Source organism: Phyllobates terribilis, unplaced genomic scaffold (assembly GCF_046119375.1).
Source record: "Phyllobates terribilis strain yellow unplaced genomic scaffold, ASM4611937v1 Scaffold_4__5_contigs__length_816908805, whole genome shotgun sequence".
Classification (NCBI taxonomy): domain Eukaryota; kingdom Metazoa; phylum Chordata; class Amphibia; order Anura; family Dendrobatidae; genus Phyllobates; species Phyllobates terribilis.
Window position 1 is genome coordinate 28126350 of NW_027362764.1, and position 18366 is coordinate 28144715.

General features: G+C 45.2%; 1 protein-coding gene across 1 annotated transcript in view; it reads right to left on the minus strand.

The window, feature by feature from the left end:
• Window positions 1-316: 316 nt before the first annotated feature.
• Window positions 317-18366, minus strand: part of LOC141264609 (voltage-gated inwardly rectifying potassium channel KCNH2-like) — a 64550-nt gene continuing 46500 nt past the window's right edge. Inside the window, exons 2-3 of the mRNA XM_073676887.1 lie at window positions 2283-2513; window positions 317-462 (exon numbers count right to left, since the gene is read on the minus strand). Coding sequence (XP_073532988.1) covers window positions 317-462; window positions 2283-2513 — 377 coding nt within the window. The remainder of the gene's footprint in view (window positions 463-2282; window positions 2514-18366) is intronic.

An 18366-nucleotide genomic window follows, 5' to 3' on the forward strand; every position in this document is an offset into this window, starting at 1 on the left:
CCATCCCTGGACAGCAAGCAGAGATCTTAAAATGACGGAGAGATGACACAGTATATTGGTGATCTGCACTGTTTACATACTGTATATACAGTATTAATATATATATATATATATATATATATATATATATATATATATATATATATAAAATCTCCTCGGCTGCTGCGATGTCCCAGATTCCAATGTAAACAGAATCTGCAGATATACTTGGTGCCCCGGCAGTCATCCAGGCCCCGGTGAGAGAAGCAGTAAATCCTCCGCGTCACGTTCTGGGCAGAAATGGAACGTGTGTATAAATAGAGAACTGTTTTTCACATCACCTTGAAGACGATTGTGCCAAATGCTGGGGAGCTGCGTACACAGAACGGGCTGCCAGGTGAACCATGTGCATCCAAATCGCCATCCACATCAATGTCCGCACATAACTATTGATGTGGATGATCATTAGGTTCCACGACAACTCTGACAAATCAGAAGGGGACACATGGTTATCAGAACCTCTAACGCCAATTTAAACAAAGAATTCCAAACCTTAAAGGGGTGGTCTGACTTCCCGCAAAAACTTTAAAAGTGCAGGCCATGTGAAAAATAATAAGATAAGCCCTACTTCCCGGCTGTCACCTCTGTACGCCGCTCCAGTACGACGCTCCAGCATGGCGCTCTCATACAGTGCTCCAGTACAGCGCTCCAGAACGACGCTACAGCATGGCGCTCCAGTACGGCCCTCCAGTACAGCGCTCCAGTACAACGCTCCGGTACAGAGCTCCAGCACAGCGCTCCAGTACAACGCTCCAGCACAACGCTCCAGCATGGTACTCCAGTACAGCGCTCCAGCACAGCGCTCCAGTACGGCGCTACAGTACAACGCTCCAGCAAAGCGCTCCAGTACAACGCTCCAGCACAGCGCTCCAGCACAGCGTTCCAGCACGGTGCTCCAGTATTCCCGGCAGTCACATAGAGAATGAATGGAGCGGAGGAGGAGCGGGCCACCGGGGAGAATCCAAAACCCCATTCTCGGGATCGTTGGGGTAGACATGTTCGGCCCCCTGACCAATCAGCAAGTTATGCCGTATAGCATGGGTAGGGGATAACTTGTTATTTTGGTACTAACCCTCTAATTAAAAATGCTATGATACGAAAATTTGCGTTAAAATGCTTCGCCAGAATCCAGCCATAAATAATCTACACAGCAATTTATAATTTTGCTCTCGTCCATATGATAAAAAAAAATATACAAAATAATATATACATAAAATACATAAATAAATCATTGCACAATGTGCGACAATCAAAGGCCTGTTCACATCTAGCGTTTTATTTTTTCTTTTCTGCATGAAAAACGCAAGCTATAGCCAGAAAACCGTAGCGTAAATTATGGGTGCTTTTGTTGTGGGGGTTTTTTTATGCATTTTGGATGTGTTTTTGTTGCAAAGCCATTTTGATTTCAATGGGGAAAAACGACAATAAAAATTCTAAAAGAATTGAGGTGCGCCATTTAAAAAAAATATGCACTACAGGTTAAAAAAAAACGTAACGTGTGAATGACATTTTAGAAATCCCATTTTGCTGTCATTTTTAAACGATGCAATTTTACACACGAATAAATGAACGTAAAAATCTTATAAAAAAACACTACATGTGAAGAGCGTTCCCACGATGAGCTTTAGGTGAGTTTTTGTTGTAGATTTTCTGCACCCATTAAGTAAAATAGGTTACTTGCAGTTTTTCGAAAATATGCAGCGTAAAAAAAACTCATCGTGAGAATGGAGCCTAATGGCAAAATAAATGGGATTTCTACATCTCATTTGCTCAGTTCTGTTATTTCTTTTATGCTTTTTATAACCTGTGATGGGTTCTCAATTCTTCCTCATAGAGATAAAAATGGCTTAGCACCAAAATAATATGCATCAAAGATGCATTAAAAAAAAAAATGCATAAAAACGGCAGTAATTTATGTCGCAGTTTTCTGGACGTAGAAAAAAAAAACAAAAAAAACCCGCTATGTGTGAATGTATGCTGATTGCGCCTGAAGAAGACCCTGTTCTCGGGTTGAAACGTGAGTTACTGAATGTAGAGTTACTGATTGTGAGTAAAGCGGCGGCCGGATATTTTTACCCCTCGGTACGTTCATTGATTATAGACAGAACCATTGATCGACACCATTGGCGTTGCCAGCTCTGCCTGCTGAAGTCAGTGGTCCGGGGTGGTGTCACCAGGGTGAAGCTGAGGACCACGGGAGGTAAAGAGTCACGAATCCGAGCCGCGGCCATTTTTCCACTTACCGTCTTTTCGATAGAAGGAGATCTCCACCTTACGCTCCTCGGATCCCACCAGGGCCTGAGCGATCTGCGACACCGCGCTGGAGGTGGTACGGGGGCCGTACAGGAAGTCGCAGGTGCAGGGTCTCTGCATGACCTCCGCCCTCGTGTACCCGCACATGGTGCAGAAGCCATCGTTACAGTAGATGACGGCGCAGTTTTCCACACGAGCGTTGGCGATAATGAACTTTCGACCTAGGAGAGAAAACAGAAGGGGCATCAGTGTGACAGAAGGGCAAGAAATGCTCATATACGAGACCCCCCGCCCCGACCAGCCAACACGAGCCAGCGGGGGATGGGATACAGCTGCCTCTGCCTCCATATTGCTGAGCTACAGTCTTATTATTACTTTATTACAATATCTTGGGTTACAACCTAGATTTACAGTTCTGATGGTTATTGGAAACAGTCAGTAAGCTGCTCTCATATCTAACTGCATGGCGTGTGAAACACGTGACTGCGGGATGAGATTCATGAAACCGCATTCAAATGTAGAACTTATTCCGCCATGTCTGAACACGGCCTCTGTTTATGTCTGTGCATGCTTTTAATGTTTTGGTTTTTTTTCAACCAATCACATGCTTTCTCTCATTTTCTATCCTAAAAAAAATGTCAAGTACAGTCTGATTGGTTGCTTTGTACAAAACAATTAAACATCAAACTTTTAGTAACCAATCCGTTCTGCTTTGGAAGAATGAAAGCGCTGCTCTGATTGGTCGCTATGGTCAGCTCCACTGCACTAGGCTTGAGGCCCTTAGCAACCAGCCACTAGTACAACACGGACATCTGAACTGACATTTTTGGTTGTTGCACCTCCCAAAAAAATTCAATAAGAGGTGAATAAAGCGTTGTACGCTCCCCAGAATGGAGTCAATAAAAATGCAATTCCGTTCACAGAGTCCTCACATCACTTCATCGACAGTTTGTTTCTCCATTTTCTACAACCCCTGGCAAAAATTATGGAATCACCGGGCTCGGAGGATGTTCATTCAGTTGTTTAATGCTGTTGAAAAAAAGCAGATCACAGACATGGCACAAAACTAAAGTCATTTCAAATGGCAACTTTAGGGCTTTAAGAAACACTAAAAGAAATCAAGATTAAAAATGTGGTACTCAGTAGGGGTAATTTTTTTCAGACCAAGCAGAGGGAAAAAATTATGGAATCACTCAATTCTGAGGAAAAATTATGGAATCACCTCGTAAATTTTCATTTCCAAAACTAACACCTGCATCAAATTAGATCTGCTCGTTAGTCTGCACCTAAAAAGGAGTGATCACACCTTGGAGAGCTGTTGCACCAACTGGGCTGACATGAATCATGGCTCCAACACGAGAGATGCCAATTGAAACAAAGGAGAGGATTATCAAACTCTTAAAAGAAGGTAAATCATCACGCAATGTTGCAAAAGATGTTGGTTGTTCACAGTCAGCTGTGTCTAAAATCTGGACCAAATACAAACAACATGGGAAGGTTGTTAAAGGCAAACATACTAGTAATACTAGTAGACCAAGGAAGACATCAAAGCGTCAAGACTAGTGTTGAGCATTCCGATACTGAAATATCGGGTATCGACCGATCTTCGCTGTATCGGAGTTCCGATACTGAGTTCTGATACATTTACAATTTCGAATACCGGAATCGGAAGTTCACATAATGCCTGTGCTCTGCAGTGTCTCTGAAGGATGACAAGCTGGATGGCAGCGCTCAGCAGTGATCCAGCCTGTCATCAGAATGCCATCCCAGCGTGGGAGAATTCTCCTGCTTAAGCGCTGACATTACATTATCTCTCTTACATTACAATTAAATGGAATAGCAGGAATTAATATTTTTTTAAGACGTTAATGCCACAGCTATGGTGGTTGAGGCATTACAGTGGTTGCCCAAATCGATGGGAACAGTGCTCACAGTGAAACATGAAAAGCCGGCAATTCATCAGCGGCATACACCGGTACCCGACAATTTAAAACAGAAAGAATAGAGCATCACACATAGATTAGATATATATGTGACTGACAAGTTTCTATTTATCTAATCTATGTGTTAAGCTCTATTCTTTCTGCTTTAAATTGTCGGGTACCGATGCTGAATTGCCGGCCGGCTTTTTTAAAGAGACGGTGCATGAAAACACTATTATTTTTTTAAATAAATCCTTTAGACTAAATGACAAGTACAGTAAGCAACACTGTCACTGTACTTATTATATATGTGACTGACAGGTTTCTATCTAAGAAGTACAGTGACAGGGCAGGGAGGCCCAAGCTTTTTGCCCCCCCCCGCTGCAAATTGCAGTCCGCAGCCACCCCAGAAAATGGCATGTTCATAAAAGCGCCATCTTCTGGCGCTGTACCCAACTCATTCAGGGCCCTGGTGCGGTGGCTCATTGGGTAATAAAGGGGTTAGGGCCAGCTTGGTATTATCAGCTGGCCCTAAGCCCGAAATTCATGGGGTCACGCCAGTATTAGACATGACCGCCATGAATTTCTAGTAAAGTATTTTTAAAAAAACACAAACACCCAGAATAAAGTCCTTTAATTGAAATAAACACACAACTCTTTATTGTTCTAAATTAAACCATACTTACCATCACGCCCATTCCAGCTGAAGCCAACGATCTCCTGCAATAAAAGAAAAATAATAAACCAACATCATCCTTACCTTTCCATGGTTACCAGGACAGCTCCAGCTCTGCTACATCGAGATGACAGGCTGGATCGCAGCAGAAAGCTGCCATCCAGCTTGTCATGCCGAGTCTCTCACGCTCACCGCATGCGCAGGAGAATTCTCCCACGCTGTCAGTGACGTGCATGAGGTGAGCTGAGTTCATTGTCGGCTCATCTGGATGCCGTCACAGCCTGACACTGATGAGCGCAAGCATGCCTGCGCTTCTCAGTGTGTGCGGCATGACAGGCTGGATGGCAGCCTGTTTTATAGACGCCTCTCCATTACTAACCTGGGCTTGATGTCAGCTGGCATTATAAGCTGACATCAACCCCAGCCCTATTACCCCACTGCCACCGCTACAGGGCAGTGGGAAGAGCGAGGCTAAGTGCCAGAATTGGCGCATCCTATGGATGCGCCATTTCTGAGACGGCTGACGGCTGGTGTTTCTAGCCTGGGAGGGGGCCAATATTCATGGCACCCTTCCTGGGCTATTAATATCAGTCCCCAGCTGTCTGCCTAGCCTTTGCTAGCTATTAAAATAGGGGGGACCCCACGTCTTTTTTTTGGGGGGTCCCCCATTTTAATAGCTGGTAAAGGCTAGGTATTCAGCTGGGGGCTGATATTAGTAGCCTGGGAAGCTCCATGGGTATTACCCCCTTCCCAGGCTTCAAACATCTGCCCCAGCCGTCTGCTTAACCTCCGCTAGAGACTAAAATTACGGGGAACCCCACGCCAATTTTTTTTTTAATAAATCCTTTATTTTAACACTAAATGACAAGTACAGTAATCAACACTATCACTGTACTTCATATATATGTGACTGACATGTTTCTATCTATCTAATCTATGTGTGATGCTCTATTCTTTCTGTTCTAAATTGTCGGGTACCGGTGTATGCCGCCGCTGATGAATTGCCGGCTTTTCATGTTTCACTGTGAGCACTGTTCCCATCGATTTGGGCAACCACCTCCCCCAATACATTCTACATTATTCTTAGTTGTTTTCCTTCATGTAGAATTAACCTACAAGGAAAGAAAGGGTTTATTTTCATTCCGATATTTGTGTCCCATTGACTTGCATCGGTTTCCGGTATCGGAATCGGCGATATCCGATACTTTTTGAGTATCGGCCCGATCCAATCCGATCCGATATTTCCTGATATCGGAAGGTATCGCTCAACACTAGTCAAGACCGGAAACTTAAAGCAATATGTCTCCAAAACAGGAAATGCACAACAAAACAAATGAGGAACGAATGGGAGGAAACTGGAGTCAATGTCTGTGACCGAACTGTAAAAAAACTGCCTAAAGGAAATGGGATTTACATACAGAAAAGCTAAACATAAGCCATCACTAACACCTAAACAGAAAAAAAGCAAGGTTACAATGGACTAAGGAAAAGCAATCGTGGACTGTGGATGACTGGATGAAAGTCATTCAGTGATGAATCGCAAATCTGCATTGGGCAAGGTGATGATGCTGGAACTTTTGTTTGGTGCCGTTCCAATGAGATTTATAAAGATGACGGCATGAAGAGAACATGCAAATTTCCACAGTCATTGATGATATGGGGCTGCATGTCAGGTAAAGGCACTGGGGAGATGGCTGTCATTACATCTTCAAGAAATGCCCAAGTTTACATTGATATTTTGGACAGTTTTCTTTTCCCATCAATTGAAAGGATGTTTGGGGATGATGACATCTGTAATGCACACGCCCGGACTGACTGGCATGTGCGTGTTTAGTGGTTCCACTGTGCCAGGAACCGGAGAGTGCCTGGAGGGGCGTAACTAAGTATCTGCTTCATCCGACCAAGGTCGCACGATGGCATACGACGCCAGTGCACCAGGGAGGAACCGAGCAGAGGGACCAGGGTCTACTCCAGGTCAGACCCCGGACACGGCTGTTGACCCACACCGGGGAATACAGGAACAGGCAGACTAGAGCGCAGGCTGGGTAGGGTCCAGTACAGACTGGGAGACAAATTCGGAGCCGCAGATGCGGTAAACAAACAGAGTAAAGCGAAACCGCAGGTGCGGTAGTCAAGGCAGAGCAGAGCAGAACCGCAGACGCGGTAGACAAGGCTGAGCAGAGCAAAACCGCAGACGCGGTAGACAAGGCTGAGCAGAGCGAAACCGCAGACGCGGTGGACAGGGCTGAGCAAAGCGAAACCGCAGACGCGGTGGACAGGTCTGAGCAAAGCAAAACCGCAGACGTGGTGGACAGGGCTGAGCAAAGCGAAACCGCAGACGCGGTGGACAGGGCTGAGCAAAGCGAAACCGCAGACGCGGTGGACAGGGCTGAGCAAAGCAAAACCGCAGACGCGGTGGACAGGGCTGAGCAACGCAAAACCGCAGACGCGGTGGACAGGGCTGAGCAAAGCGAAACCGCAGACGTGGTGGACAGGGCTGAGCAAAGCGAAACCGCAGACGCGGTGGACAGGGCTGAGCAAAGCAAAACCGCAGACGCGGTGGACAGGGCTAAGCAAGCAAGAACCGCCGAAGCGGCAAGCAAGGCAGAGCGGAGGGGACAGGGCTCAGTTCACACGGAACAGACAGGAAGGGAAAGGCAGAACCAGATACCCACAGGGTACTTGCAGTGAAGTAGCGAGTGGACCACAAACTCACAAACGGAAGTACAGTGACAACGAGCAGGAGTTAGGTACGAGTTCAGACTCTGCAGAAAAAGGGAAGGTACGGACACAGAGAAAAACAGGAAACAGGCCAGGAGAGTATTCAGACAAGAACAGACACAGCAGCAAGATACAGGAGCGGGTCTAGGTATGCGGCCCCCAGAAGGCGGAAAGAACAGGCCAGGAGCGTGTTCACACAGGCCTGGAAACACAGCCTCCAGGATAGGCAGAAGACAACAGGCTAGAAGATAATACAGACAGGACACAGTTCAGACACGGGAACTGATACCGAAGGCAGGAAACATAAACAGGACCTGGCATATCAGTGACCAGAAGCCAACTGACAGAACACAATGCTCAGGCATGGGTTAATTGGAGCAGCTGGTTTAAATACCAGGTGACAGACAGCAATAGGCTGAGGACGCACAAGGGGTGTGCCTGCAGCAGGTACAAAAAGCAGGAAGTGATCGGGCGCCGCCCTTAAGCAGCAGACACAGAAGCAAACAGACAGCATGGAGGGAAGCCAGAGAGACATTCTGGATTGGAGATCAAGTGCGCGCTCTTACACAGTGGGAGATGAACCACTATGCAAGGACGCCGCCAGGTATGTTACAACATCATTTTTCAAGATGATAATGCATCCTGCCATAGAGCAAAAACTGTGAAAACATTCCTTGAAAGAAGACACATAAGGTCAATGTCATGGCCTGCAAATAGTCCAGATCTCAATCCAATTGAAAATCTTTGGTGGAAGTTGAAGAAAATGGTGCATGACAAGGCTCCAACCTGCAAAGCTGATCTGGCAACATCAGAGAAAGTTGGAGCCAGATTGATGAAGAGTACTGTTTGTCACTCATTAAGTCCATGCCTCAGACACCGCAAGCTGTTATTAAAGCCAGAGGTGGTGCAACAAAATACTAGTGATGTATTGGAGTGTTCTTTTGTGTGTTTGTTTTTCATGATTCCATAATTTTTTCCTCAGAATTGAGTGATTCCATAATTTTTTCCCTCTGCTTGGTCTGAAAAAAATTACCCTTACTGAGTACCACATTTTTAATCTTGATTTCTTTTAGTGTTTCTTAAAGCCCTAAAGTTGCCATCTGAAATGACTTTAGTTTTGTGCCATGTCTGTGATTTGCTTTTTTTCAACAACATTAAACAACTGAATGAACATCCTCCGAGCCCGGTGATTCCATAATTTTTGCCAGGGGTTGTATGATCTGTAACTTTTTTTTTAAGTTTAGAATCTTTTAAGCCATTAAAATATATTTAAAAAATCAATACCGTAATCGTCCGGACCTGGAGAATCATGTGATCGGGGGCCATTTTTACCACACAATAAATACCATAAAAACAAAACAAACACAACTATTGGAATTTTTTTTCCGCTTTCAATACATTATATTGTAAAATGAACGGTATCATTGAAAACTACAACACGTCCCGCAATAAAAAAAAAAGAAATCTTTCCAAAGCAATGTTTATGGAGAAAAAATGTGACTTTTGGAAGAAAAAGAGGAAAAAAATGAAAATTAACTGTGGCAGGAAAGGGTTAAGCCATATCTGTATTTTAGACCTGCGGAATATGTTGTTTTTAGCTGGAGAGTCACAATTGTCCCCATTAGGGCTCAAACACACGACTGTAAATAATTCTGAAGGATAGTATGGGGTCGTGCACACGTCCAATTTGCCTCCGAGAATCGGATGGCACTCGCCCATTCAACTCTATGGGTTCTTGGAAAAAATTAGACCGCACTCGGATTACATCTGAGTGCAGTCCGATTGTCACGGACTGACAGAGAAGGTGGAGAAACTTTCTTTTTTCCCTCCACTTTCCAGATTAGTCAGTCTGATTAGAGTGTGATTAGCATAACTGGACTGAATTTCTTGGATGAGAGAAAAACACTCGTGTGACCCTAGCCTTAGGCATATCGGAAAGGATATGCATACGCAGAAAGGAAATATCCGCTGCGCTCCCAGGCAACATGTTTCAGACCAGCATGGTCATCTTGAAAAAGGACCATGCAGGTCTGACACATGTTGCCTGGGAGCGCAGCGGATATTTCCTTTCTGCCTTTTTACTTTTTGTGCTGTTGTGTTCAACCATTTTTTAGTGCTTTTTATACTACTGGATCAATAAAGCAATTTCTTTAAGAAGATGTGATTGCCGGCTATCATTTGGACTGTTGCTGTTGCTGGAGTATTTTACCGTGCACCGGCACAGGGGAGCTGAGGGCTCATTTTTCACATTTTTTTATGCACCCGTGAGAACCTGGCCACTGGCAGATTTTTTTTTTTATCTGAGTCTTGGATGAAACTCACTTATTCATTTATGAGTGCGTAAAAAAACTCGGATCCCACGCAGAACATCCATGTGTCATCCAATTTTTACGGATACATTTCCATTATTACCCTAAGGAACTGTGTTTGATCATGTACATTTTATAATTTAAATGTACGAATACGGATGACACCAGGATGGTTGAAAATGGTCCCAGTTTTATGGATGATTTTTCATACGCTCGTCTGTCCCTGGCCTCAGACATCGTCCTATTCTCATCTGTATTGTGGATTAGACTCAGCCACTAAAGTCTATGGGGATCTACCAGGCTTGGAAGAATCCAGGCTTAATGTATATATCCTATATATCGCCTTTATTTATAGAGGCGGAGGTGTCACCGGTATCTACCTACTCCCACATCTTGCATATTTTATGACCACAACTGTAAAAAAACTCTAATATCTAATTATATTTTATTTCTCTCTTTACAGACAAAGTCTCGGAGATCAGCAATGACCTTTGTGAAGTTTTAGGAACGACCTCTACTTCACTAATTGTCTCTTACGAAATCCCATTTTGATTTTTGTAAAAAAATAAATAAAAATCGCTATATGGCCATGTGCACAAAAAATTCTCTCCCTTCTCAAGATTTAAATTTTATTACTGATTGCTCAATCGCCTAGGTTACCGACCACCTTTGCAGTTAGCTGAGGCCGACCCCTTAGACAAGAAGTGCAGCGCTTACAAGTTCTTTTCTATTTAGCTTGTAAGCGCTGCTCTTTAGGTGGCTTGATCGATTGCCGCTGCCAACCGCATGGGAGAGCACACAGTTCGGGGCCAGCGGCACAGGATAGGTGATCACTTGCTGATCAGTGGGTGTCCCCACTGCTGCGACCCGCATCACCCGGAGAATCAGGGAGTTTCTACCCGTTACAATATGGCGTTGCAAAAACCGGACGTGCGACCGCTGCTCCATTCATTGTTTATCGGGTTTATAGGTAATGAATGGAGCGGCGATCCAGCATAATCACTGCAAATCCACACTAACGGGGAGAAACGATTAGCCATAACCCTACGATGTGACATTTTCCAATCTTCAGTGATCGGACTTCATACCATTATTTTTAACCAGCGGCATTAGAAATTCCCCAAACGAGGCAGGAAAAGGGATAAAATCCTATCTTAAAAAGCCGCCTGTGCCTCAGCGCACACAAACAATACATCGTACGCCTACAAAATCCTGGCAAATAGGAAAGCGATGGAGCGTTGCCGCTTGTTTTCCTGACTGCAGGTCGGATTGGTCACCAGTATAAAGAAGAAGCGGCGGCGGCGGAGACGGATTAAAGGGACCATCGTTCTTATATTCATACAGCGCTCATAAATTATTCAATGCTATCTCACATGTAAGGCTCAGCGTTTCTCCAGTGCCGGGAACCAATTATCCTGCCAGGCAGGAATGTATGCCCGCTCTGCCACAATCACTCTAACAAGCTCAAAGCAAGATACAAAGCGGGCTGCAAAAATATGCACACCCATCAGGAGTCTAAGAAAGGGGAAAATCTACACAAGCATTGCCACTCGGACTCGCTTTTCAAAGTCACTTTGCACTACCTGGCGGTTCAATGGATGAATCAGTAGATTCTGGGTTCTCGTATTCTGCAGACCATTTCTGAACAGGTTCTTAGACGCTCACATCCTCAAAATGGTTCTCCAGCAAAAATCAGATGACCACAGCATAAAGCAAGAAGGGGGCAGAAAGTTAAAGCTGTCACCGGCTGCCACCAGATTCCTGAGGAGGCGGGTGGTCAACACAGTGTAGTATGGTGGGTTGGTGATGTCTACAATGAAGCATGGTGGTGGCTGATGTCTACAGTGAAGCATGGCAAGGGCTAGGTGATGCTGACAGTGAATTACGCCGGAGGCGCAATAATGCTTGCAATCAAGCATGACGGGGGTTCAGTAATACTTACAGTGTAGAATGGTGGTGGCTCAGTGATGTCTACAGTGATGCATGGTGGTGGCTCGGTGATATCTACAGTGAAGAATGGCAGTGGCTAGGTGAAGGCTACAGTGAAGCATGATGGTGTCTCAGTGTTGTCTACAGTGAAGCATGGCGGGAGCTTTGTGATGTCTACAGTGAAACATAGCATGGCTTCGGTGATGTCTACAGTGAAAAATAGTGGTGGCTCGGTGATGTCTACAGTGAAGCATAGCAGGACTTTGGTGATGCTTACAGTGTAGGATAGTGGAGGCTCGGTGAAGCCTACAGTGAAGCACAGAGGTTTCTCTGTTGTCTACACTGAAGCATTGCGGTGGCTCAGTGATATCTACAGTGAAGAATGGCAGTGGCTAGGTGAAGGCTACATTAAAGCATGATGGTGTCTCAGTGATGTCTACAGTGAAGCATGGTGGTGGCTCAGTGATAACTACAGTAAAGGATGGCATTGGCTCAGTGACACGGCGTATGAAGGAAAAGATGGCTTCAATCAAGTATTAGTAAACCCTAAGGGAAGACGTCATGCCTTCTATGAGCTGAAGCTTGTGTGTAATTGGATCTTCCAACAGGACAAGGACCCCATCATAACTCACAGTCCACAAGCCTTGGTTTCAGAAGAAGTTGTAGAAGAATCTGGAGCGGCCGCTACAGTCACTTAACCTGAACCCCATTGAAAATCTTTGATGGGATTAGAAAAAGGCGGTTGCAGCAAACCCAAGAATATTAGAGACCTGGAGGCCGTTGCCCATGATGAATGGGCTATGATTCCTCAGAAACACTGACGGAAGCTGGTGTCTGGTGATCCATCACTTCTGCATCAGGTCATAACAGCCAGAGGGGCAGCAGGTCATAACAGCCAGAAGGGCTCTATTAAGGACTAAAGAAGCTGTTCATGAAGGGGTGATAAATCAAAGACTGCAGGAGTCAGTAAAAGTGACATCTTGTGCTGAATTTGAAGACACCACTTTCAAGTTTCATTGGTTACAAACAGCAGAAAGTTTGTGATTTTTGATAATAAACCAAATTAACAAAGGGGGATAATGGTGATTACAGGTGTATAGTGCACACTTACCATCGGTATATGTCATCGCCACGTGCTGGTGCCCGACCTCAGGACCGAGGGCGCGACCCCATCACTCAGAGTCAGGAAAAGTGAAAGTCGAGGATTAAGAGATAAACCAATCAAAGTGGAAGCTTATGAGGAGCAGTGATCCCATACACCGGATTATCCGAGAAGCTGCCGGCACGGCCCCCCCAAATCACCGCACATGGCTCACTACACACACCGGAGCCGGCAATGATGGGGCAGTAGTGCTAGGACGTGATCAGCCCAGACACACAGCTCAGCAGACAGTATCACACAGGAGAGGATTAGATACACGGCTCAGCAGACAGTATCACACAGGAGAGGATTAGATACACGGCTCAGCAGACAGTATCACACAGGATAGGATTAGATACACAGCTCAGCAGCCAGTATCACACAGGATAGGATTAGATACACGACTCAGCAGACAGTATCACACAGGAGAGGATTAGATACACAGCTGAGAAGATAGTATCACACAGGAGAGGATCAGTTACACAGCTCAGCAGACAGTATCACACAGAATAGGATTAGATACACAGCTCAGCAGACAGTATCACACAGGAGAGGATTAGATACACAGCTCAGCAGACAGTATCACACAGGATAGGATGAGATACACAGCTCAGCAGACAGTATCACACAGGATAGGATGAGATACAGGGCTCAGCAGACAGTATCACACATGATAGGATTAGATACACAGCTCATCAGACAGTATCACGCAGGAGAGGATTAGATACACAGCTCAACAGACAGTATCACAGGATAGGATGAGATACACAGCTCAGCAGACAGTATCACACAGGATAGGATTAGATACACAGCTCAGCAGACAGTATCACACAGGAGAGGATTAGATACACGGCTCAGCAGACAGTATCACACAGGGCAGGATTAGAGATACAGCTCAGCAGACAGTATCACACATGATAGGATTAGATACACGGCTCAGCAGACCGTATCACACAGGATAGGATTAGATACACAGCTCAGCAGACAGTATCGCACAGGATAGGATTAGATACACAGCTCAGCAGACAGTATCACACAGAATAGGATTAGATACACGGCTCAGCAGACAGTATCACACAGGATAGGATTAGATACACGGCTCAGCAGACAGTATCACACAGGATAGGATTAGATACACGGCTCAGCAGACAGTATCACACAGAATAGGATTAGATACACAGCTCAGCAGACAGTATCACACAGGATAGGATGAGATACACAGCTCAGCAGACAGTATCACACAGGATAGGATTAGATACACAGCTCAGCAGACAGTATCACACAGGAGAGGATTAGATACACGGCTCAGCAGACAGTATCACACAGGGCAGGATTAGAGATACAGCTCAGCAGACAGTATCACACAGGATAGGATTAGATACATGGCTCAGCAGACAGTATCACACAGGGCAGGATTAGAGATACAGCTCAGCAGACAGTATCACATAGGAGAGGATTAGATACACAGCTCAGCAGACAGTATCACACATGATAGGATTAGATACACAGCTCATCAGACAGTATCACACAGGAGAGGATTAGATACACGGCTCAGCAGACAGTATTACACAGGATAGGATTAGATACACGGCTCAGCAGACAGTATCACACAGGAGAGGATTAGATACACAGCTCAACAGACAGTATCACACAGGAGAGGATTAGATACACAGCTGAGAAGATAGTATCACACAGGAGAGGATCAGATACACAGCTCAGCAGACAGTATCACACAGAATAGGATTAGATACACAGCTCAGCAGACAGTATCACACAGGATAGGATGAGATACACAGCTCAGCAGACAGTATCACACAGGATAGGATTAGATACACAGCTCAGCAGACAGTATCACACAGGAGAGGATTAGATACACGGCTCAGCAGACAGTATCACACAGGGCAGGATTAGAGATACAGCTCAGCAGACAGTATCACACATGATAGGATTAGATACATGGCTCAGCAGACAGTATCACACAGGGCAGGATTAGAGATACAGCTCAGCAGACAGTATCACACAGGAGAGGATTAGATACACAGCTCAGCAGACAGTATCACACATGATAGGATTAGATACACAGCTCATCAGACAGTATCACACAGGAGAGGATTAGATACACAGCTCAACAGACAGTATCACACAGGAGAGGATTAGATACACAGCTCAGCAGACAGTATCACACAGGAGAGGATTAGATACACGGCTCAACAGACAGTATCACACAGGAGAGGATTAGATACACAGCTCAGCAGACAGTATCACACATGATAGGATTAGATACACAGCTCATCAGACAGTATCACACAGGAGAGGATTAGATACACAGCTCAACAGACAGTATCACACAGGATAGGATTAGATACACAGCTCATCAGACAGTATCACACAGGAGAGGATTAGATACACAGCTCAACAGACAGTATCACACAGGAGAGGATTAGATACACAGCTCAGCAGACAGTATCACACATGATAGGATTAGATACACAGCTCATCAGACAGTATCACACAGGAGAGGATTAGATACACAGCTCAGCACACAGTATCACACAGGAGAGGATCAGATACACAGCTCATCAGACAGTATCACACAGGAGAGGATTAGATACACAGCTCAACAGACAGTATCACACAGGAGAGGATTAGATACACAGCTGAGAAGATAGTATCACACAGGAGAGGATCAGATACACGGCTCAGCAGACAGTATCACACAGGATGGGATTAGATACACAGCTCAGCAGACAGTATCACACAGGATAGGATGAGATACACAGCTCAGCAGACAGTATCACACAGGATAGGATTAGATACACAGCTCAGCAGACAGTATCACACAGGGCAGGATTAGAGATACAGCTCAGCAGACAGTATCACACATGATAGGATTAGATACATGGCTCAGCAGACAGTATCGCACAGGATAGGATTAGATACACGGCTCAGCAGACCGTATCACACAGGATAGGATTAGATACACAGCTCAGCAGACAGTATCACACAGGATAGGATTAGATACACAGCTCAGCAGACAGTATCGCACAGGATAGGATTAGATACACAGCTCAGCAGACAGTATCACACAGGAGAGGATTAGATACACGGCTCAGCAGACAGTATCACACAGGAGAGGATCAGATACACAGCTCAACAGACAGTATCACACAGGAGAGGATCAGATACACAGCTCAGCAGACAGCATCACACAGGAGAGGATTAGATACACAGCTCAACAGACAGTATCACACAGGAGAGGATCAGATACACAGCTCAACAGACAGTATCACACAGGAGAGGATCAGATACACAGCTCAACAGACAGTATCACACAGGAGAGGATCAGATACACAGCTCAGCAGACAGTATCACACAAGAGAGGATTAGATACACGGCTCAGCAGACAGTATCACACAGGAGAGGATTAGATACACAGCTCAGCAGACAGTATCACACAGGAGAGGATCAGATACACAGCTCAGCAGACAGTATCACACAGGAGAGGATCAGATACACGGCTCAGCAGACAGTATCACACAGGAGAGGATCAGATACACAGCTCAGCAGACAGTATCACACAGGAGAGGATCAGATACACAGCTCAGCAGACAGTATCACACAGGAGAGGATCAGATACACGGCTCAGCAGACAGTATCACACAGGAGAGGATCAGATACACAGCTCAGCAGACAGTATCACACAGGAGAGGATCAGATACACAGCTCAGCAGACAGCATCACACAGGAGAGGATTAGATACACAGCTCAACAGACAGTATCACACAGGATAGGATTAGATACACGGCTCAGCAGACAGTATCACACAGGATAGGATTAGATACACGGGTCAGCAGACAGTATCACACAGGAGAGGATTAGATACACGGCTCAGCAGACAGTATCACACAGGATAGGATTAGATACACGGGTCAGCAGACAGTATCACACAGGAGAGGATTAGATACACAGCTCAACAGACAGTATCACACAGGAGAGGATTAGATACACAGCTGAGAAGATAGTATCACACAGGAGAGGATCAGTTACACAGCTCAGCAGACAGTATCACACAGAATAGGATTAGATACACAGCTCAGCAGACAGTATCACACAGGATAGGATGAGATACACAGCTCAGCAGACAGTATCACACAGGATAGGATTAGATACACAGCTCAGCAGACAGTATCACACAGAATAGGATTAGATACACAGCTCAGCAGACAGTATCACACAGGATAGGATGAGATACACAGCTCAGCAGTCAGTATCACACAGGATAGGATTAGATACACAGCTCAGCAGACGGTATCACACAGGATAGGATGAGATACACGGCTCAGCAGACGGTATCACAGGATAGGATTAGATACATGGCTCAGCAGACAGTATCACACAGGGCAGGATTAGAGATACAGCTCAGCAGACAGTATCACACAGGAGAGGATTAGATACACAGCTCAGCAGACAGTATCACACATGATAGGATTAGATACACAGCTCAGCAGACAGTATCACACAGGAGAGGATTAGATACACAGCTCAGCAGACAGTGTCACACAGGAGAGGATTAGATACACAGCTGAGAAGATAGTATCACACAGGAGAGGATTAGATACACAGCTCAGCAGACAGTATCACACAGAATAGGATTAGATACACAGCTCAGCAGACAGTATCACACAGGATAGGATGAGATACACAGCTCAGCAGACAGTATCACACAGGATAGGATTAGATACACGGCTCAGCAGACAGTATCACACAGGAGAGGATTAGATACACGGCTCAGCAGACAGTATCACACAGGAGAGGATTAGATACATGGCTCAGCAGACAGTATCACACAGGAGAGGATTAGATACACAGCTCAGCAGACAGTATCACACAGAATAGGATTAGATACACAGCTCAGCAGACAGTATCACACAGGATAGGATGAGATACACAGCTCAGCAGACAGTATCACACAGGATAGGATTAGATACACAGCTCAGCAGACAGTATCACACAGGAGAGGATTAGATACACGGCTCAGCAGACAGTATCACACAGGGCAGGATTAGAGATACAGCTCAGCAGACAGTATCACACATGATAGGATTAGATACATGGCTCAGCAGACAGTATCACACAGGAGAGGATTAGATACACAGCTCAGCAGACAGTATCACACATGATAGGATTAGATACACAGCTCATCAGACAGTATCACACAGGAGAGGATTAGATACACAGCTCAACAGACAGTATCACACAGGAGAGGATTAGATACACAGCTGAGAAGATAGTATCACACAGGAGAGGATCAGATACACAGCTCAGCAGACAGTATCACACAGAATAGGATTAGATACACAGCTCAGCAGACAGTAT